We start from the raw sequence: 24,143 nt of genomic DNA, 5'->3' as shown, positions 1-24,143 counted from the left end.
TTAATAGGATTTGGCTTGAAGTATTGGTTCTGCATATTGGAAGACATTGCCGACCGTCACCGTCGCGAAGGGTAATGGAAATGGAACGAACTAACGCGGAATGAGCAGCTGCTTCGATTTGAATTACCACACAGGATGCGGAAACGGTCGCGGAAGATTAACGGCCACAAGCAAAACGGTCTGTTCGGTTACAGTGGCCCTATGGTTAGTTGCTACGGAAGAGTTGAAGGAAATATTATTTTTATATTTACGCAAAAGCCATACCAAACCAACATACCATTAGTGCTCCGAAGTGCTACCAGTCTACGCATGCCTTGACCATTTTAGAGCAATCTAACCAAACATCAGTGAAGTAGTTGAGTTTGGTTTGAGTTTGGTCAATTGTTTTGAATCAACGTCCAGAATATTGTAAAAAAACATTGGCACATATGAACTCTATACTATACTTTGTAATATGACCATTTGTTACTCAAATCATTTTATCTTTATCGAACAAAATATGAAAATTATCCTTCGCAAAACCGATTTGTTGGGGTTGATTGATGATTTTGTTGATCGACTTAGGGCCACTTTAGTCAACGGAGGGTTTTTTGCGGTTTCATTACGTCTGTACTCAAAAGATTTAAAAAAAACGAAAGGTCTCTCAAACTTTGAAAGTACTCAAACTGTCCTCAGATCCTCGACATTAATCAACATCTTATGTGGTGTGTACCAAACACCTCTAAATGTTAAATGCCGCAATTACTTCAGTACTTAATATTCTTCAACTCCGAGAACGGAACGAATTTTACGCTAAGAAAACAGACCCAAAACATAGTTAAAATTATGTTTCCGATTGAAATCGACATATTGACGTTATCGATACGCTGCTTGATTTCCATAATCTTCGCCCGGTCCTCCATGTGGTCGGATTCGCAGCATACCGTAAAACCAGAGCTATGCCAAGAGAAACAATGTCTACCCGGTTTCTGTTTGCCGATGTAGCCAACTTGCAGCCAACATTGCACCTCTAGCCAGCGCTTAATGACTGTCGGTCCTTCTAAAGTCCTCGTAAGTTCATTCCACCACCCACCAGATCCTTCTTGATCCCGAAGATCCTGAACCCCGAGGCAGAACCCCTGCGCGGTACTTTCCACTTTTCGCACCAAACTTTGCTGCCCGTGCCACGATTCGCTCTAATGAAGGCTCTTTAAGTAAATTATTTCAAAACCAATCCTGTAAACTTTTCCCTCCACTTTATCGGGACCCCACCTCGGCACGTTACCGCGTGGCAGCCTCCGGGATTCGTTTCAGCGCTGCTGCTGGTGGGAATGCAAAAGTTTAACCGGAGAACTTTGCTCCACGTCTACCTGCTCCCTTCGCTCCACGATGTCTCCTGCTGTCGATCAATCCGGCAATAAAACCAACCACGCCACTGCACCTCGAACTCCTGCTCCGATCATCTTGAACCGGATTGCCCTGAGGCGGGAGACTGCACTTCGCACGTGGCCTGCGTGGCAAAAGTCAGCCAGAGGCAGGAGCCGTGTGCCCTCTGCGTTGATAATTTATTCACCGCGTCTCCGCTGATTGTTGGCGCGACTGGCCAAACTTTGGCTGTGGGGGCCAAACTTTGTCCCGTTAATTATTTACCAATCTCCCTCCACGGGGAAAGGCATGACGATCCAGGATCGTTTGAAGAGGCGTCAAGCGGCAGCGCTGACCATTTTCACGATGTAAAACAATAAATCACGTCGAACCGCCGGCGGCCGGCGGAGACTGTCGACGGAAAGTTCGGTGGAAAAGACGCCCCGAAGAAGGACAGTGACGGGGACGTTAAGTGGATTTGTTTGGATAACATCATCCAGATTGTTACCGATTAAGTGGAATCGAGTTGGGATCGTGGCGTAAGATGGTTCGCTAATCCGATTCGGGATATAGCGTGCAAAATCAACCGATGGCACCGATGGAAAATCTCTTTGGGTAGAACAAACGACCCAAGAATTGGGTTTGATTTTCGAAACATTTCGTCAATTTCATTAAAAATACTGCCCAGGTTATGTAAAAGTGTGCAAAACCCTATGGATTACTATGTCAGCCCCAGCTTAGATCGCTGAGTCAGCTTCTCCATGTCGGCGGGTCTTGCTCCCTGATTCTTCACGAAATCCTTTTCCACTCCAAAACGTTATTTCATCGAGTCCACTTAGCAGCATCAACATCCATTACGGCAAAGAGCGTTCGCGCCCTCGCTGGATAAAACCGAAACGAAAAAAACTTTTGCAACTTATTCGAAACCTTTTCAAAAAACCGGAGCAGCTTCTCTTCTCGACCGCTTTCCCGGGACACCGGCTTTTTTCCGGAATGAAGAATGGTGAAGCTTTCCACCTTGAGCCCTTGTGGCTGTTGTGTTGATTTATGTTTGACTTGCATTCTTTCACCTTTCTCTCGACAGACGCCGGGAGATGGCAAAGAACGAAAAAGGCAGACCCACGAGCATACAAAAGCGTCGGGTAAAACAAGTCGAGTCACTCAACTTTTGCGCCAATTGATCGGGCTGGCGAAAGGAAACTCTGTCGTTACGTGAATGTTAATAAGGATACCGAAGACTTCGGGCTTTTTCTTTCGGGGAACTCTGTTGGGGAAATTTTGGGATAATTAAAAAAATCGTGATGATTTTAGCGTAACTCACACACGACCGCGAGTTCACGAAAGAAATGCTTCTCTAATAAATGGTGGTACATTCATATTTAAGTAAAGTTCAACATATCATCAACATACTTTAAATAGAGTTAATAAAAAGCCTCTAAATTTCTACACTCCATTTATCTGGCTGTGCTCGGTTCTAAAGTCGAGTCATTTTTGTTTCACCGCTAGTACCCAAGTTTCTGCCCCTTGGTTTAACACCTTCGGACGTAATGCACACCAAACAAGCCACATTCCCGTTCCCGTTGCCCGCGGCTAATGATAAAGAGTGAAGCGCCGTGGAACTTTAGCTTATTTAGCCATCATGGAAAGTGTTTGGTAAAACGGCGCACTCATGCGCAAGTAGTTACTCCTCACCACGACCGAAACGGTCCTGAAGCCCGGAGCCGGAAATGAAACCGAACCGAACTGGTTCGCACTGGCGCTGGTGGCGCTTTATCGAATTCTGCCAGCGTTTTATTAATGCAATGGGCCACTACTGCCGGTTGTTAGTGGCTTTCTCGTTTCATTAAAACTTTACCCAAGCGCCCATACTACTCCGCGGGACCCGGTACTCGGTCTGATCCTGGCCACATAAACTGGAACAACCGACCGACCGGCACAAAAAACGCCTGACTCACACTCTTACTTATTCACATGTTATGCTACACTCTGCCTGCCAGGACCGTTCCGCTCAATCAATGGAACAATAGGGCACCAAAGCCACATACGTACACACACGCACCCACACACACGGGTGCTGGCCGTGTGTTGTGTGTAGCTATGGAGTCACAAAAAGTTTAGTGTGTGAAATGTTTCAATGATTTAAATTATGTTTGCATCGAGACTGGAGCCGAGCCGAGACCGGTGCTCGGTAGAGTCCTCGGTGCCAATCCGCCGGTTTATGGAGGCGATTTTTATAACATTTGATTGCCATAACCCGACCATTGTTCGCACATCGCAGTGAGTCCTGTTGATCCCGGCAGAATTTACTGTGCCATGGAACACACAGAACAAATATACGGTCTGTCGTTTGTGGTTCTAGGATATTATTGCACCACAGAATCCCGTGCAGTCCAGGCCTTTGTGAAGCTCGTTTCATTTAATGTTTGTTTTAGTTTTGTTGTTATAATCGTTCTAGTTGTCTCCTATAGCGCTTCATTAATGGTTTGGTTCACTCAAACCAGGTTGTACAAAATTAAACGAGCTTCATCAGCACACATTTAATTAGAAACCATACTTAAGCGGTCCAAGCGGTGTGAATGGATGGATCGTTATTTTTGTTCAAAAACCACACGAATCCGGTGATTGGCTTCGTTTCGCAAACTGCGCCATACTCGGTCCGGGTCCGGGTTGGCACGATGTCTTCCCGAAATTTCCAACATAAATCACGACATTTGCATTGCTGCGTTCCTGCGACCCAAATACCTTCCCTTAGAATTCGCAGTACCACAGAAGCGCAGTGAGACTGTGGCGTATACGTAGTGGTGTAGTAGTGGTGAAAGCGCTACACGCGCGAGGCCGAGGCAATAAAGAATATCAGTCTACAACCAACCACTCGCGAGTTCGGACTACCTTTATATCGTGACTACTGTTCTCCCAAAAGACCAAAGGAATTCTCTCCGGAAGCCCGCCGGAAGGACTCCAGCGGACCGACGACGATAATCTGCATCGAATGCGCTCACTTTCTACCGTCGCCGGGGATGAAAGGTGAAATTATTCTTTCATGCTTCAAACGAGATCGACGGCTGCATCGTTGCGATGCGATGCAATATCAAAGAAGCACCATTTGCCGGCAAGCCTTCCCGTCCGAGGCGGAGACGGATGCGACCGACCGGTGTGCTGTTGCACTTTCGGTATCGGAATGAAAAATCGGGCCCGCAGCTCACCTCGGCCGCACTCGGATGCCGTTCGTTTGTTGAAGGCCTCCCGGACTGCCGGATGAATTATTGAGAAATGCAAATCGGGAGCATTTCTTACCTCATTTATTATTATCACGGTTTCACGGTGAAAAGTGTGCGGTTTCTCTGGGTAAACACCGACACGGACCAGGTGCTGGTGAGTGAAGCATCGTAGCTTTCAACCGATAACGATCATACTCCGTAGCGACTTGCGAGTTGGTACGGTGATTGTTAACGCTTCCAAAAATCTCCTTTTTTTGCTGTATTTTTACAGAGTTTATCCGAGAAAACCACCTTCATGGTGTTTGCTGAATGCTTTTAGATTATTTCGCTCGAATGGTGCTGTTTGATTAAAACTCCCACTCGAGCACCCTCTACTCTGGGTGGCCGACTCCAACCGAGGAGCGTGACTTAACCCTCCCTCGGGGGCCGAAGCGTGGCACAAAGTCAATAGTCAACCAACGCGATCGACGCGAATGCGTTGCAAATTGGAAAACTGATTGATTTTTCACTTTCACCAATTTGATCTTTGTTTTTGTATTTCACTTCCGAGCGCGAGCACTTCCGAGCGCCACGTGGCGCAGTGCAAAACGCTAAGGATGGCGCATTTTATTCGCATTCTCAGGCCGCGCCAGCCATGATTGATGCCCGGCCCCGGGGCCTGGCAAAAAGGTGAAAATGGGGCGCTTGTAACTGGCTCGATTTTCTTGGCACACAGACCGCATCGCCTCGAAATGGCGCTTCGCTCAATTTCCATACCGAGTTGGAACAAATCTAATATTAAACGGAAAGTAAATTGGAAAAATCCGTGGAACCAATTGAACCGTACACCGTGCCCCGTAGTACTACGGGCGGTAGTTTATCACGGCGCACGGCTGTGGGGCGCTTTCGCGGTGCTCGGCTCGAAGACAGGCGCGGGCAAAAATCTCGCGGGCCCCGAACGAAAGCAACGTCAATCAGGATGATGAAGATGGTGATGTTGCACCCGTAAGCAGAGCGCCGTGCGCCCTCCAGGTTTTTGTTCGCCCTTTTTTATTTGATTTTCTTAACCAACGAGTCCTTCGAGGTACCGTTTCATCTCATCGTCCCGCGAATCCATGCGCTCCGCTCCGAGCGATCGCAGGAAATACGGTCTCAAGCACTATTTGTTAATACATTTGCCGTCGCCCTGGGCCGTACTCGAAGCACCGTTAAAAGCCTTCGCGCATTGCGGGGCAAATCTGCCCCAGTTTCCCGCCCCAGGACACTGTTGATCTTCCATTTGGCGCGGCGAGTTGGCAACGCCAACGGGATTCATTGCAATATTAATTGAATTTTCATGATAGTGCAGTACGGCGCCCGCTTTCTTGGTGTTCGATTATATTTTCCGGTTCCACTTTCCGGTCCCGGTCACTACCGACCGGCTGCAAATCACTTCGGGCCATCCAGCTTCCCGTTGACTTCCCGTTGGCGGATTGTGCGCGACTCGAAACCGGAACAAGCACTGCCAGCAGGGCCACCGGGCCTGGTCGGGTCGATTTTAAATTTTCAATTCATCGACGTCACTTCCATTGGGAAGCGGGGTGGAAAAAAAACCGCCGATCATACGCCATGATGAATAGACGACAACTCGAAGTGGTACGACAAAATGGCGAACCGAGCACTGAATATTGAAAACGGACCCACAGAATGTTGTCTTTTATGAACTGTCGATGCCCGGCGGAATGCACAGATAGCAGATAGCCCCAACACCATTGCAAATGGATTGGCGAGGTGAACAATATGTTTGGCCTCAATTCAAACTGTCCACAGAATCACAAACCGGAAGCAAACAGAGAAAAAAACCGGCCAAGTGTACCTCCGCCTTGTGCCCCGGCCACGGCAACTGTGGTTGCCCCGCCCCGCCACGCCGGTGATCGGTTGGCAGGTGAAAAGCGCACACTTCTGTAATGCGCCGGAAGAAGGATGGCATTTTCGACGGCGGCACCACGACGGCAAGTGGGTCCTTGAGTGCCGAGAAAGCTTTCCAGAGTTTATTTTCTTCCGGACCTTCATTTGCTTCTGCCTCTTCCTCTCTCCCTCTTTCTTTCTCTCGTTCAAGTAGAATCCGGTTTCCGGCGGGCCAGCGGACGCGGCCAGCGGGGCGAACATTAAGTGGACATTATTTATGCATCATTATGTTAAACGTAAATCCCGGAGCCAATGTGCTTTCGGTTACGATAATTTGATTTCAATTTCGAAAGCCGATTAATTTAAATTTGATCTGAAGGCCCTCTCTTATCCCTCTTATCGCTCGGCCGAACGGTCGTTCCGTCCGTCGTCGGCGGTTAAAGGTGGTTGATTTTTGGTGCCGAAACGAAGGAACATTTCATTTGTCGAGCCATCAGCCTGGAAGGATAAAGGCAAAAACTGGGTTTAGGAAAGTAATTGATATATTTTGCACATAATTTTATAAATTTTATAAATAAAAAAGTTTAGGTAGTCTAAAAAGAAATTCATTATTTTTGCGTGTACTTAAAAACTTTTTTTGAGATGGTTTCAATTGTCCGATTTGCATCAAATATGCACCGTTTTGTTGGAAAATTTGTTGTCTTTTTAAATATATTTTTACAATGCTTTTCTTGAAGAAGACTTAGTCGTTATTTGCGATAAACTCGAGCAATAAATTTTCACAATCCTTTTTCGATCTCAGGTTTTCATCACTCAGAAAATTTTGTAATGCGCAGAAAATGTGTCAATCGCTTAGCACTAGGTCCAGACTATACGGTGGGTGCCCAACCACACAACCGATTAAAACTTCCCAACCACACAACCGCTGTTGGAACACAAAACCGCTTCCGTTAGCCGATTCTGGTCGCAAGAAGTGACGCGAAATCAACAGAAGGAAGCAGTCTAGACGCGACGCAGCAAGTTCGCGAAGACGGCGACGTGAAATCAACAGCGAATACGATCAGGCAACAGATCGGCTTGGCTAGAGTGAGTCATCAAGTCAAGGCCAGAATAGGATGACGTCAAGTTAGTCAGTACAGTTCTCGGCTAAGTACATTTCTGAGTTTAGTTTAGTTCAGCAGCTCAAAGCATTCAGTCAGTCAGTCTTGATTGATTTCGGCTTGAGCTTATGATTTTGGCAATACAGCGACGGTTACATTATTCTAATCCTTTTACTGTTGAAAGGTCTGGGGCTTAAGGTAAATTTAAAAATTAAACTAGAAAAGAAGATTGGCAAAACACCCTTTAAATACTTTTTAAAGAAGGATTAAAGGATCAATTAATTAAATTCAAGTTTAATTTCAAACCCTTTCAAGTCGAAAAAAAGTCAAACAGCAGCTTACGGCTGGATCCACAATCAGTAAAATTCGTGTGGCTTTTCAGCTTCTCGACATCTTCGTTTTACGAGCTACATTTCCAGAATCCAGGCCTAGTTCCTTTGAAAATCCGCCTTTCGAAGTCCGCCTCCGACCACTCGCACTGAGATGTGTCACTTTTCCACTGACGAGCGAACACCGCAACGAGTGGATGCCGGAGTTCGAGGCAAGATCCAGCCGACCGCCGCTTGCGGCAATTCCACAAAGCCACACAACTCGCGTCCGTGTTTGCGAGGCCCGTGCCGACCTGCCGGGGGCAAAGGAAAATAAATAAATCTCTTTCTAAACACGCGGGGGCCACGGAGCATGATACGGCGGGCGGCCATCGCTCGGAACCAACGCTTCGTCCTCGTCCTTCCGCAAAATTTCAAGTGTTTCGCTTTTTTCGCTTGTTTCACTTTTTATTCACTCCTAATGCCTTCCGGTGGTCCCGGTACGGCGGGGCGGGGCGGTTTGGGAAGCGGAAATGGAAAAGAATAAACTCTTTCACTGTCATTATTGGAATTGAATGTTGGATGATGTGTTCCCGAATGCCGCAGGGGCCCCAGCACTGTATGCCAGGCGCTGGGGGGATTGAAAACCGGAAAATATGGATCGTGTACCGCAACATCATTCTGTACCGCAGGTGACAACCCGTGCCGTTGGCCGGGTTGGGGCGGCCATGTAAACCGTAAATGGAGTGCCCGTTCCGCGCGGAAGCCCGGTGCACAGTTGTCGAGAGGCGCGAAGATACATTTCATGCTTCATGGGACTTCATGCACCCGGGCCACAATAATCACGGCCTGTTCGCGGTGGCGGGGTGACCCGGCTCGGCTCGGTCGGGTTTGGGATTTTTGCGGACTGCATAATTTATGGTGCTGGTGATGCCGCCCGCGGCGTTGCGGAATATTATTTCGAACCGAACCGGGTCGGCACGAATATTTAAAGTAGGTTAAAGTGTACCATCTTCTTAGCCGACCGCGGTGACATGGGGCAACGGAGAGGGTAAGTTTTCCAACTGCAGTATCGTTGCCGGAACCTACCCTTAATCGGGCCAAACCAGATTTAAAAATGGAGAACAGCTCGGAACTGCGGCTGATAAGCTGCAGTTGGCGGGGTCGTTTAGTTCTTACCGTCACCACCATTCCGAGGGTTATAATTGCTCTTCTCACTATCCACAGCTTTACACCGTTACACCCCGGGTGGGGGTTGTTTTGCTTTCGCCTTCGAAACTATCGCCCCAAACGGGAGTTACCATAATGCCGGACCGTGTGTTGTGGAGGTTAATGGTTATGCCGTGGGCTATGGAACTGCCACTGCCGAGGACTTTCTAGTGAAGCGCTCCGTTGGGAGGCAACAAAAACGGGCCGCGCCGAAATCTCCGACACGATCCGAGAAAGCTGCACGTAAGTGGTGCAAACGAAAGCATTGACCCAGGTGTAATGAGGTGTTAATGGGTCGACGACGACGACGAGGACGCTCCAGCATCCCAAAACATGCTAATAGCACCGCGATAAGGGGAGGGCCGTAATGGGCCTTATGATAATGGGTGAAACAATGTTAAAGGTTCCGTTCCGTGTTCCATTGGTTGGTTCCGTTCCGGATACAGAGTCTTAGAAAAGCAAAACGCGAATAATGCAATCAACTTTGGAAGGTGTGGCAATGTCCTAAATCTTTTTTTCTACAAGCAATATGCTTGATAATACTCGTTGATTAGTCAATAAAATAGACCTCACGCTTTCAATTAAGTCAAATAACTCCAAACAACCGTTAGCGCCACGCACGTGGGCAAAAAACCGACAAATCCTTAAACCCGAACCGAGCCCGACGATGTGAACCGAGTCCTACGATGAACGACGAGCCTGCGCAAACCGGATGCCGGAATGAACGCATTTGTTTACATTCTCGGTTACGACGGACTCGGTCAGTCGTTCGAGAATGGTGCGCCTACTAGGACGTGCTACCGCCATGTGCCGCGAAGGCTTTCATCACGCTGTCCGTCTTCTCGGTTCTGGTGTTTTCAATTCTGTGTACCCGTGGCGCGTGTCAAGTGACAGTTATTATTAATGCCCCCCGCCGGGTTCAGCACGCAGCCACCGAATGGCCACGCGAAGCACAATAAAAACATTGCATTAATTACCAGTGCCGGTGATTCCGTCCGAGGCCCAAAGTCCGCGGTCCCGAAATAAAAACTCCCGTGATAAGAGAGTGTGTGGCCCGCCCGGGTACGAAAAGGAAACATTTTGCCGTGATAAGCGCCAGCTGATTCGGGGTTTCACCTTCTCGATGCGGTTTCGTTTCATTACGAACTTTGATGCGGTGAAAACCTCCTAAAGCCCGGCTCCAGCACTGCAGAATGTTTGGCAATTAGTTGACAGCATAAATTATGCACTCGACCGATACCGTCCGATCGTGTCACAAACAGGCGCACGATGATGCGATTGATGTTGCGACCGAATGACCACCGCGTATCAGTTTCTGTTTGCGCGATTTAATATTCGTGAATTCCCAAGTACGATAACGGCTTCACTTCTTCGAATGCAGTGTTTAGTACGGAAAATAAATCGTGCCCTGCACGTGGCACAATTATCGGCCCACGTGAGCTTTTTGGCGTCGTCGAATGTTGGACAAGAAAACCAGAAAACCAAAAATCAATGTTTGTGATTACTTTCAATTATTTTCCCGTTTAAAAAGTGAAACCAGTGAGTGACCAACAAACCGTCGGCTGACTCGGCCAAGAAACGGTGCACTCTCTTTAGTCACACCGGTCCAAAACACGTGCGGGTGGATAAGCCGGACACGCGGACACGTGTGAAAGCACACACGGCGGCGGTGGCAGAGTCGGCACAGGACGAACGCAGATTGCCACCGGAGAGGTGGCAAAGAAAAACAACGTGCACAGTGGGCAAACAACAGCATAAAACAACAACACCAGTCCCGGCTGGACGCGAGCCAGGCGAGCACCGGAAAAGCCCGGTGGCATGGAAAATGAATTGGACCCGTAATCGAATCAATTATGTATAAAGTTGCACTGCCGTTTCCGTCGCTGCTGCTTCCGGTGGTGGTGCTGCTGCTGATGGCACCGGTCCTGTGCGGGGCAGGTGCATCGCTCGGTAAGTGTGAACCCGGCGCTCGATCAGGCGGCTCTGGGGTTTGGCTTCCGATCGTTCGGTGTGCGATGGTTTGGGTTGTGGTTTTTTCCCGTGCCATGTGTTCAACAAAGCTAGCCCGCCGCCCCCACGCCGGAAAGGCAAAGAAAATAATTAATTCGACATGCATTTTGCACGAAATGGAAGAATAAATATTGCTCTGTGATGTGTGATTCATTAACCGTTACAGCGGTGCAGGGATAACAACACCAAAACGAATTATGTATGTCGAAAAGGGAGTTGTTTGTAATGTTAAAATGACAAATATCGAACTTCACATACCATCGACGTACGTCTAGGGATTTTTTTTCCCCACGAATGCACGGATCGGGCAAAAAGTTAATCAATTCCGAAAGCTACACCGACCCGGTCCCGGTGGCACCGATGGTGTGTCCCCAGCGCGTCCCAACATTGCACGACCATTAAGCGCTTAATCATCGGCCCCTCTGAGTGCTAGTTGCTGTAAGCCATTATTTTGCCTGTTGCCAACTCTATCACTGTGGCCCAGTCTGCCGTTAACCCGGTCGAATGGAAACTCGGTTCTTTTCGTTTGCTTCCAGGGTTCTAATACTTTCTAATACAGTTTCGGGAGCCAAATAAAATTTCCAATTTCCGGAAAAACAGCTAGGCCTCTGAACCACGTCCAGTGGGCACAATCGATCGCTTGACTTTGACTCGTCAAAGCATTACAACCACTAACTAGTACCACACCACGGTTCATCGTAATTAGCTTCGTGTGGCAAAAATGTTACCATTTTCCCGGTTGCGATGACGGTGGCAAAGGTTTTTCAAACCGTTTTTACCCGTTATTGAGCATAATTTAAAAAAAAAACTATGTCAACAGAAATCATTGCACCACAGAACCGGGGCCACCACTCAGTTGCATGTGGTTGGGTTTGGCAACAAATGGATTTTACAAATTTATTCAACAAAACCACATCACCCTGGACCGGTTTGCAATGCAAATATCATGTAACGTTTGGCGCTGTAAAGCGTGAATCAAGTGGGTAGCGCTTCGGCACTACAACCGCTACCGAGGGAACTGGACCAGAGGCTCCGTGGCCCGTGGTGCGGCCACCACACAAACACCGACACCGACGAAGGGCAAAACATCATCAGGACGACGCCCGGTACGTGTTCTGGGCGCGCGCATCGAGCGTTTCGGCTAATTATACTTTTTAGTTTTAATTACATGTTTTATTGCAGTCATAATTAGCATCATAAAAGTCGGCCGGCGGTTACCGTCGACGCCGACGACGACGGCCGACCGGCGGTAACCAATCCGTACCGAGCGGTGAAGTCAATAGCGAACTTTCGTTCCGGCACCAGGCGTTCCGGCCGCGAATGCGGTTCGAAGGTGCTTTGGGCCAGCGCTTTGCTTTTCCCATTGCCATCAGTCCGCAGAGAATTAGTTCTGCAACACGCAGCCCGGTTCGCAGCGCCGTCGGTGCAGTCTAGGTGCTGCGAAAAGCCATCACGGCCGCCACCGGAAAAGGCTCGTTATGTTACAGTCTGGGCCACCAGGCGGCTCCATCGGCCGGCAGCCCTATTTTGAGCCGGTGTTCCTGCCCCGTGCGATGCGTGTTCCGGGCTCCGGCGTATACCTCTCTGGTGGTGCACCTGAGGGGGCCCCGTCTGCCACAGACATACACATAGCTAGCCCAGTAAATTTTCATCGTTGACAATTTATTTCGGAGGTTCTGCGGTCATAAATTTCCACTTCAATTAGCTTGCAGCGGACCGTGAAAGGTTGCCCACCCGGCTTTGCTTGGTTATGAAAATTCGCCCGAAACCGCTTCGTGGTCGCTTCCGGTAAATCGAGTTCCGCACCCGCTAGGGCACGGGCACTCTGCTTTACAATTGTTTTGCCGCGGCACCGGTTTGCGGCGCACCGGCCACGGCCCCCGGCCGGAACAATGAAATGTGTCCATGTTTTCTTGCCACGCTCGCTTGTTTTATTTGTTTCTTCCATAGGGCTTTTCACGCTTTTAATTTACTCCTTCTGGTTGGTGGGTCGATGGGTTTCCAGCACAGGAGCGAAGCACATTCCATCAAATCTGGGTTTCGTGTCGGAAATAAGCGTGTCGAGACCGTACGGAACACGATCAGCGGGCACCCCCTGTGGGAGTTCGTGTGTTCCGGTTCGTGCAGGTAAAGCTTGTAAATGTCTTCTGCTGCTGTTCAGAGCAGCAGCAACGATTGTTGGCGACTACCGTGTCGCCCGTCGCTTTCCGGGCGGTCCCCCGGTTATGTAAACTCCACACAATCTGAGGTAAAAATCTATAATCGTATCAAGTCGGTAGTAACAAAGTGAAATTAATAGTGTCCCCATTTGACGTCATATTGCTCCGTTTTGAAATTAGAAATGATCCCGGGTTTAGGAGCAATAACTCAAAGCTGCTTTCTGCGCCACTCACGACGATGGATTAACGCATTCTACGCAAGAGAAAACTATGCACAAATGTAGAGCCACTTATCGTGCAGGCATTTGGTTGCACTCATACGACTTCCTACTCGGTTTCCCTAGCCAGCACCCAGAGCAGCAGAATGTGCGGAAGAAGCCACACACGCATACACACGTGTTGTGCGCAAAGTCGGCCCTCGGAAAGGTTAAGCGCCAAATGTTAATTTAAATGAATTTATTATCACACCCCGTCGTGGAGTGCACCGTGGATAGTGGAGCGAAACCATGGACCACAGACACGGAACAATTTACATAGCGCCGGCGCTGGCCGCGCTGTTTGTATTGCCTCCGTTCCATCGCTTTGCCTCTGACGACTTTGCCGCCTGGTTCCTTGAAGGGTAATTATTTTGCGCCACTCTTCGCATGGAGGTCCTTTTTTGCACGGACCGAAAAGTAATAAATTTGTTTGAACCGAGGGCCCCCCCTCCCGGTGGTGGTCGCGAAAGGCAGAAAAGTGTGAACAACTTCAATTATGTACGGGCGTGTAAAAGTTTGCTGACTCGGTGCCGCCCGGTGAGCGTCCCCGCAGGATTGTCGTGCTAATTATTGCTATTTTGATGGTGATAAAAATGTGCGATGTGTAATTTTTGTGTGAAGAAATTGAAACTAATCGCAGTTCGTGCATCTCGGTTCGGCTGAATTAATAAGCTGTTGCGACAGTTAAACTATGGTGGCAAGATTCATGGTTTTTACAGTGAAAAATAAATATGTACCTATGAAACCCACAGCGCGTTCTGGTTCACAAATGTTGATAATGACCTCTTCCGCTGTACGGATAATAAACGATTGGCAAGATGAATTGCAGGCTGCACACAGGACAAGCCGTTGTTGCATCATTCACCAGCACGGAACATCCTTTGGCCAACGCACTGTGTTGGGAAAATCGATCCGTTAGCAGCAGCATTCGGTTGACGACTCTGAAGCGAACCTCGGACCACGGTACCTTAAGATGAGTAGAACGACGGTTGCGTCCGGCCAACCGAAACGGTGCACCATTTTGCAGGTGGCCTATTATGCCCGAGGTCTGATAATGGCACACGGCTCTCGACGCCGCTGTTGCATTGAAGCCCAGCAGACTCCGCAAGCCCTACCGATAACGGGCGTTAATGAGCCCGATTTTCATCATGTCGTGATGAGGCTGATGTTTCTATTGTACCTAGTACCTGCTTCTAGCTCGTGGCCAACGGTACGACAAGATACGGCCAGTCCGTGTGCACGGCTTACTTTCGTCGACAGCACTCGGGACTCTGCTCATCAGGAAGCTAACGTTTGATGGGTACGCCAAGGTCACTTTGATGGGTCGGACTGGATAGGGTTACTACTTTGATAGGGTTCAAAATTATGCTTGAAAGAAGCTTGGCACCGTCAGTTTAAAGCTTTTGTGCGTCTTTAAATTGTGCTTAGCTATTTTTCAATCAATTAAATTGATAACTATAAAATAAACTAAGCTCAACGAAGCATACTATTTCTATCTTGGTGTAAACCGCTTAAAAACCTTCGTTGGCAAACCACGTACCGCTCTAATCTTATAGCTCAAATTGCTATAATTTAAACTTCGAATGGAAATTGATACCTTCGCGCTCGCACACCACGCCAGCAGTGGCGACATAAGCGTTTGGGAGCCATGTCTAGTGCGATTATCGAAACTATTGGTTATCGTTTCGCCATTCCCTAATCCGCAAGACAACACGAAACGAGGGATATCGGTTCGGAAGGGATCGCTTTTCGAAGCCTCTTTCCTCGCCAAAGAATTTTCTTCGGATCAGATGGCGTATCCACCATCGGATGACAACGGTGACGGTGTTACCCCTTTTTCTGCTGTCTTCGTCACGGTTTCGCTGATTTCGATTTCGCGTCGTAGGATGTGCTACAAGTTATGGTGCGACCCCGTCTCGAAGTTACGTCCTGCGAGAAAGGATTTATTTATTTTCTCTCATCGCCTCCCCGTGGTAGGTTTTTTGAGGAAACTTTTCCGGTTCCGTTGCCAATAGTTTAAATTTGTTCCCTTAGCCTCTGATTGGAAAAACTGGAACTGTGGGGACTGCTAATGAACAGGTTGTTGCCGAATCGGGACGAATAGTTTCATATTTCATATTTCATAGTTTCTGCTTATTTTGCTAAATTAATTATTTCGCTCACGTTTTATCTTACCATATGACATTTTCTAATCAAAATTTGATTCTGAAACCCTTTGGGGTTACGGAAAATAGCTTTGCGTAATCGTTTAATCTTTCAACCGAGAAGCGTCTATCCATGAAAGCTCGACGAAAAACGTCACCTAATGTTATTCAATGTTTTTGTCTGTTCTCTGAAATACTAAAATAATGGAGCATCACGTCCAGAAGCACACGCCCCCGAACATGGGAAGGTTCTGGCAACGACGTTTGGCCCCTGCCGATCCGCTTCTTTCCGTTCCTGCCACCTTGCCGCGCGACCGGAGGTCGCAGTTACATTTCCGATCGTGCATTTACCATAATGATGAGCCTCCGGTGCCGGTTCTACTGCCTTCGTACTTCGCTCGCCAAAATCTGGACCTGTCAAGGACTCGCTTTAATGGACTTTTCGACCACCACCGACTGGGCCCACCGCGGCCCGAGTCAGCCGTGCCCGAAGCCCCGTGGCGATGCTTTTGTGATGTGCTCCACTAACTTCACTGGCTGGCTCGCTGGCCAGCAACATCAAAAGTATGCGCCAGTGTCTGCGGTTGGCACCACGACCAGCCAGCCCTTCGAATCTGTTGCGTACGTTCGGAACTATGATATGATAATTTTAATCTCCACCGGGAGCGGTACCGCAATTTGGCAAACGCACGGAACCGGTGCTTGTGCTTGCGTTAGGGACACTACTACCCGCCGCGCCAGTTTGCTTTTGGCATCCGGGGAACCAACTTTCGATCCAACACTGCGACTACCGACACCGACCAGTTCGAAGGCATAATTTTATCGATATTAATTTGCACTAATTTCCACGAGGAGGCCACCGTGGAACCGAAGAACTTGAACGTGTTGGAGTGGCACGTGGCGTTGGGCCGAGCTTTAAAAGTGGGCCAAACGGCCTACGGCAAGCCGGAACGCGTGACGCGTGTGCGTTGCATAAATGATGTTTGGCCGTACTGTCAGCCAGTTCCCGGGAAAGCCCCATTTCATGAACGGGGTTAGAACAAGGCTCTCCCTCCTTCTTCCTCACGGTCACTCTCAGTGACGGATTACGATGTCAACTGTCAGCCGGCCTGGCGATAGACGAAAGAGTCTCACTAATTGATGATGAAATGAGGTATGGGTGGTTTAACATATTTGACGAGAGCCTAATGTTTCAATGGAGTTTGATCATTGCATTGCAGAGTCGATCATTGATGACGACAGATTCAAAAAGATGATGACAAATAATAAAGCGCACGGTTTTATGAAACCAAAAGAAATATAGTCGTGTTTGTGTAATCAAACTGAGCTCCTTTTTGCAATCCGACTAAAACGGCTTTCGGTTGAAAATATTAATTCCGTTTATTGTCGGGGTTTCGTTCTTCTTCGGAGGAAAGAAATTTAAATTGAGTGTACGTCTAAAGCCCACATCTAAAGTCCATAGTTCCCGCATAGCTTTGGCATCCGAATCCCAACTCGAAAAGTCGACCACAATTAGTCTGACTAAGTGTTTGGATCGCCACCTGCTCCGATTAGCCACAGCTGGCCAACTGCAAACCCAACTCCGACGGCCATTGCGGCAATAGTTTCAGTCGCAACTTTAGCAATCGCCAACATAGCACATGTGTCAGGACGCGTTCCGCATCGTTTGTGAGCACAGCGAACGTACAGACCGTGCTTTCGACCCATGGGCATGTGCATCGCACAAGATGTGCCGCCCAAAGGCAGTATTATTGCACTTTTATCGAATTTTAGCATCCCATGAACTGGTCGGCCCCGGCGGCCAACCCACTGCGAGGGATTTGGGACACAACTTTTCACATTTTAACATCCACTAATGCCACCACCGCACGGAGAAAGAGGAAACTTTAAACTTAGAGCCCGCCAGCAAAGATTTAGGGCACCCGGAACTGCGGTTCCGCTTGCGAAGACAAGGCCACCACATCGGCCACGGTCACAGCTGTTAATGCGCTAGAATGTGGTCTCGCTGGACTACCGAACCGGAGGGATTTGTTCGCGGTAATCTCGGGAATCAGCCTCCGGAACTCGGACCGGCTCGCGTATCCTCCCTCAAATGAAGCCACAAACCGACGGGTGGATGGGAAAAAATACGAGATGCAAATAAAATGCGGCTACAAGTTAAGCTCCAAAAAGACTGAGACGGCCCCACATTCGGTTGCACTGCCCGGTGGGGTGGGTTAATTTGTGTCCGTTATCCTTAGTCTTTGGGATTGTTTGCCTATTAATGAAGGTGAGCGGCGTCGTTAGGAACGAGACTTACGAGTTCCTCAGTAGTCGCACTGCTCAAGTTCTTTGTCGCGCTAGCAACTCCTTTTTGGGATCTTGGGGAAATACGACGGAAAGCAAGTACTGTCAATTTGGCACTGTACACGCGACCTGGGCTACAAATTTAAAACTTTATTACACTTTACATCTGATTGTCTCATAACATATTGATAAACCTTGCCAGGACTCCGATATTTATGGTTCCAATTTTGGGAAACCTTTTGGCCGATTTTGATTCTCGACACACTCGGCTTCCGAAGTCCTGCACTCCGATGGATGGCTCCAAGCTTAGTGCATTACATCGTACACTTGCTCGCCTCCGAGCTCTCGAGGGGGCTATTTTTCACCTTTCTTTCGCCAACGTCCGAAGGGATTTGGCACCGCACCTGCCACCGTTGTCGGGGCAGGAAAATTCAAAGCTCGCACTAACTCGTCGACTAACTCCAGTTCCCCTTCGTTCGACCGTTCCCTTTCCGCGATATCATTTACAGCTGCGAATGAGTTATCGTTTCTGGTGTTGAGCCAGCCGGCAAAGTTCAACGCAGCGCGGGCACGCTCCCTGCGGTTCAGCATCGCCGAGCAGCTGAGCAAGGAACTGAGCCAGGTAAGTGGCACCATTTCACGAACCCGAGTGGGGAGTTTTACCAACTAGTTGAACTTGGTTACGGGCAATCAATATGCAAATCTCGATTGCCATATTGGCGTGGTTCAATTTTTTTTTGTCCCTATTTGTGTTCATTATTTTTGATCCTATTTTTCGCCCGTTAGTTTTTCCGCAACTGCAACTATGTTGCCATTTGCCGTTCCAATGAGGTTTGCTATTTGTAATCAGCATTTAGTGGTGGTTACTAACCAAACCATCAGCGATAGGCGAGAGATGGAGTTGTATACAAATTAAGCGACTTCCGACCGGTAATTGCATGGAACAGGTTTTTGTGACCCATCCGTGGTCCTCACGAGTTAAATATTTCCAACCGCAAAAATCAATTGCCGAGGAAAACCACGGATGCCACTAAAAGGCTTATCCAGTGTACCCAACCTGAAATCAACACTGAACCAGAAGACTTTTTAAATAGTTTTGTGCCACGAATTAACAAACATGTACCAAACATGTTTGTGAATCATATTGGTTTATCCTTAACGCTCTATTGCTAAGCCCTCATCCATAATAATATTCATAAAATTATTTCACCGTCGGTCCCTTCTGAAGCAAGCTAATCGAACGCATCAGCGAAAAATGTATCACGCTTCACCCGTTGGGACAACGTGTCCTTCCTGGCCGGGGTTCGCTTCGCGGGTTAAATTCTTTACACTTTCGTCTCTCCCTCGTGGCTAAAGGAAACGGAACCCAACGAGCCGGACAATGTTTTCCTCTCGCACGAACTCTTTCCCGGCCACGACGGAGCGTGGGCCATTACGCCGATCCTGCGGCACGTCCGGGCGGCATTGCTGAAGGCGACCCACCGGACCGCCCGGTGGCTGATCGTCTGCGAGGAGCAAAGCCGTGTCAACGTGTCCGTGTTAGCGCGCCACTTAGCCAAGGAGGATTACCGGGAGGTAAGCGAAGCCGAGGACGACGAAGACACCGACGCGGACTGCACCGGTTTGGGGTTTGGCAATGATATTTCACTTCGTTTCCTGTTTTTTAACCACCATTGACCAACAAAAAATGAATTGAAATGTTGCTGGAACGGTTCTATTGGTTCTTACGTTATTGATTCACTTGTTTTTTATGGTTATTAGACTTTTAAAACCTTCTATAAAGTTGCACATCGTCTCGTTTTTAAAACTATCCATTTCAAACGGTTCGAACCAATTGTATTATCCCTGCTAATGCGCAAACATCTCAATCCGTGATAAGACTGTTACGTTCTTAAGTTCATTAGACAGCTTTCGTCCGTTAACGTACCCTGTTGGGAACAGCGTCACGTCGTAATCATCAGTCGCCGACTCCCCGGCGGCACGTGAGACGGTTCACATTACCACAGCCACAGCGTGATCGTATCTCTTCCTTTCTTCTGCCTCTACTCCACCAATGCTGCTCGATGGATTTACAACGGGCCTTCATCCTTCATATCCCGGCCACCACGAAAACGCACCTCGGATTCTGACCGTAGAAGTTATTCCTGGGCTACCCGCTGCACGACCGGGAGGCGACCATAATTCATCATTTCGCCTTTTTCAAAAACCCGTCCGGCTTCCGCTACCCGTACGTGCGGGCCGGTGTCGCCCTGACCCTGCCCCTCGTGGACCACCTGGTCGAGCTGATCTCCGACGCCGCCCCGTCGCCCGGTCCGGCCCTGTCCGATTTTTCCATCGACGTTGCCCACGAGTTCGCGCTGCTCGTCTGGCGCCAGGGGGCCGGATATCCGCTGCAACCGAGGCGCTACTTTTGTGCCAACCCCGCGCCGGACTGTGCGATTCAGGTGGCCACAGCAGCGGATCCGGAAACCGATTGTGTAAGTATCGTAACGGTGGTGGTGGTGTTGGTGGTTCCACTGGAAGCCACATCCTTCCCGGCCCGACGAAGCACTTTCTACCCCTTTCCGGTAATGCCTTTATGCGTGCGTTAAAAGCTTGGCTGGCTAATACCAGGACGGCGAAAGGTTCTACAGATTCAGCACCGACCACATTTATCTCAACCAACGTCGCCTGCGATAGCTGGCGGAGCAAAGGATCCACGGGGTCAGGGCCAGATTTCGTGGCTTTGTGGGTGCCCCACATAATGTATGTTAATTTTTGTAACGGACACATAATCCCGCAAGAAGGGCCCCAAATAGATAGTCCTTTCGTTCCCAATTTTCTCTGGCCTGGTCGTGTTAGGAACGGGTGGACTAAATTAAGGTAGTCTAACGTTTAGAAATTTCGAACTTACAAAATTGCTACAAATCGAAGAAATCAAATTGTTTGTGATTTTACACAATTTAACATGTAGTTGGCATTTTGAGACTACATGATCAGCATTTCTCGTTTGCTTAGATTGTTTTAAAATTGTTTAAAATTACCTTTGGTCGCAGACTTAGTGAGCTGCTGAAGAAGATGAGAAGCGAGAGCCTCAGTGAAACCTTCACCTAACTTTCTCACGATGCTCTGTATTTTATTTGCTATGTTACTGTATTTAAAAACAAACTTAAAGTAATTGTTACTGAAAAAATATGTAATTTGAAATTTTTCCAGTGAATGATTTAGTAGCGGAAGGATCTTAGCGTAAGAATGCGTTGACATACTTAACGAGGGTTACGATGCTTTATTTTCAAAATGAAGTATTTCACGCCTTTAACAATAAGTGTTTACGTTTTAACGTGCAACAGTGTCGCTGTAATGCTACACCACAACCACAGCTCTAACGCCCTAACCAGAACCGGTCCCCCCTTTCGCCCACAGACCCACAAACCGACCACCGTTGGGCAAATTATGTTTGCCGTGAAAACATGCCACAAGTACCACGGAGATCGCATTCCCGTCCTTAAGCGCACCTGGACCAGGTTTGTGCAGCATTTGCGGTACTTTAGCGATGTCGCTGGTAAGTGGAGAAATACCGACAAAGAGAGAGAGGTACCGGAGTGTAGGCTTGCAGGACGATCGAATGCTTTGGGTGTGTTCCTTCCACAGACCCATCGATACCGACGGTGGTGACGACCGTGCCCAATACCAGTGCCGGCCACTGCGCCAAGACGCTCGAGATTCTGCAGCTCATCGGGGACGAGATGCGGTTTAATGGCAGCCTGCAAGCCGTCCAGTGGGTGATGCTGGTCGATGATGATACGATACTGAGGTAAGCTCGACTCCTAGAACCACCACCACATCCTATTGAATGGTCGAGGCCACAGCGCTGAGTCGATGTTATATTAACTTAATTAAAGTTAGCCCGCTCGATGGGGCCGAGCGAACGAACGAATTTCCATATTCAAATCCAATTAGCGAGCCACCAACGCTGTGGGAGTCGGTGGGGCGGTCGGTGTAACGGAACACCTACCCCTTAACCGTGCCGTAAATCCGCTTCGACGAGCGAATCCTCGCCAACGCCAGAACTATGCGTGAAGGATTAAACGGTGGGTAAAGAACGGCTCCCTCTTTTTTGGGGGTTCGTTGGTTGGATGAATAAATACCCGATAGATATTCCGGTGACGCCGACAGACACAGATTTACCGATCCGCCTGATGGATCCCCAGTGTTTAGTGCTGCCACGGAGGCTGGCTGGGCATTTCGAACGGTTCCAAATCGAAGGCGTACACGGGATTGAGCTAGAGGGCCGTATTGAATTACAAACGAAAGGAAAATGAAAGAAAATGACTCCATTTCAAAGCTAATTCATCAGCAATTCGTCGTAAGGGGCAAGGCTGACGTGGCCAACCGTAATTCTCGAAATAACTCACAAATCTGCAGCACGTGGAGGACCGTTTGCGTGGTTAATCCTTTATCAGAAACCGAACGCCCCCCGAAGCCGAATCGGTTTCTCGCTCCGGAACTCCGCCTGCACACCGCGGCAGGTGGGTTCTGTGTCTGTCGGTCAATGCGACACTCATGAAATATTCAACGCGCAATACTCGAACTGACACCTACCATTTACCAGAGCACCCAGGGTCCCCCGGGAGCCCGTCCACAGTTTTCCGCCGATTAGGCTGCGACTCCTTGTAAACTACGTTTAAAAAAAACCGGGCGGCATTCGACTCGGCACCCACGTGGGTGGCGAGTTTTGATATATGGAACCCGGCGACCACTCCGCCGCGACATGCAGGAGTGAAGGGAGGGAACGATTTAATTTACCGCTTCAACCGCTCGCGAGGTTGTTCTGCTGCCGTCCTGTACCTCTGTGATTGCAACGTTTGTGTTCCTCCATTTACAGTTCGGCCATCGGGTTCTGCTGTGTTTTTTCTGGTCAATCATAACCGACGAAGGGATTGGTCGGAAAGCCTGGGGGTCTTTTAAGTTAACCTTTCCCCAATGACGTAATCCGAATGGCCGATTAAAGGTAAAAAGAAAGCGAGATGAACAATTGTAATAAAGCTTCTAAAGTTGCTCAAAATATTGTTCTTTAATAATTGTTGGACAAAATAAAATCCTTTTAGAAATTTTTAGAAATTTATACATTTTTGTTTGCAATTGGCCATTGCGATGGTTACTAGATGCGAACTTCAAACATTTTCTCACGGTACAGTTCATACACCTTTCCAATTTCGTAACCACGATTCCTTCGAGCCAAGAAAGCACTTTCAGAGGAGTCTTAATAGACAAATAGAAGTTGCCCCTTTTTGCCGGAAACACTCTCTTAAGGTTCGAAGTTTGTCCGGCCGTAACATTTCCCAACAACAACACCATCGTGCTGGTGGCCCACGACTCATAAATTTAAACGAGCACACACTCGTCCCAAACGTTTCGGTCCCTAATTGGCTAGTCCGATTTTATTTTTCTCTTCACCTCCATCGCAGTCCATCGTCACTGGCGCGTTTCCTGAGCTGCTACGATCCGGATCGCGATCTATACCTCGGCGAACGATACGGTTACCACCTGAAGGGCACGGACGGCTACAGCTACGTGACCGGTGGCGGTGGCATCGTGCTCAGCGTGGCCATCCTGGACGCACTGCAGCAAACGTGCGAGTGTCCGGCGCCGTCCTCACCGGATGACATGATACTTGCGGCGTGCCTGCAACGGTTGGGCGTACGGCCGATCCACTCGACACTGTTCCACCAGGCACGGCCCACCGACTATGCGCCCGAGCTGCTCGACCCGCGGCGAACCGTTTCGTTCCACAAACACTGGCAAATCGATCCGCACCAGGTGTACAACAGGTGGTTCCGGCAGTCCGACGAACAGTATCACTCCGGGTCCGCATGGTCCGAAGGGAGCTGGATCTATCGACGCGAATCGTACCCGCTTCATCCCGCGCCGCCCATCACGAACAATCGGAAGGAGCAAAACGATAGCATTCGTGAGCATCCCGAACACGACGGCGACGACAACGATGATAAACCGTCGCCTGTGCGACAGCCCTCCAATTCCCACGGTGACCAGCCTCATCATCCCCCACGGGCGAGCGTTTCAAGCGCGCCGGACCGAAATGTTCCGCTGGCTGGCTTCACGGACGCACCGCAACATATCGTACGGCCGCATTGGTGCGCCAGTAATGAGCTTCAATCAAACGGTGAGCCGCTTCTGCTGCGTCAGCAGAACCTGCCGGAGTCGGCAAACATAATTAAACACACCGATCTGTAGGGCGGGCA

The 24,143-nt window shown here is 48.9% G+C and overlaps 1 protein-coding gene across 1 annotated transcript; it reads left to right on the top strand.

The window, feature by feature from the left end:
* The first annotated feature begins 10,898 nt into the window (after positions 1–10,898).
* LOC128271015 (beta-1,3-glucosyltransferase) lies at positions 10,899–24,135 on the top strand. Its single transcript, XM_053008445.1, has 7 exons — positions 10,899–10,995; positions 18,411–18,523; positions 19,258–19,476; positions 20,037–20,378; positions 21,304–21,442; positions 21,532–21,694; positions 23,349–24,135. Exons 1-7 carry the CDS (start codon positions 10,899–10,901, stop codon positions 24,133–24,135), a joined length of 1,860 nt encoding a protein of 619 aa, XP_052864405.1.
* Positions 24,136–24,143: the final 8 nt, after the last annotated feature.

Source organism: Anopheles cruzii, chromosome 3 (assembly GCF_943734635.1).
Source record: "Anopheles cruzii chromosome 3, idAnoCruzAS_RS32_06, whole genome shotgun sequence".
Taxonomy (NCBI): Eukaryota; Metazoa; Arthropoda; class Insecta; order Diptera; family Culicidae; genus Anopheles; species Anopheles cruzii.
Note: the sequence above shows the minus strand (reverse complement) of the source record. Positions and strands in the feature narration are given on the sequence as shown.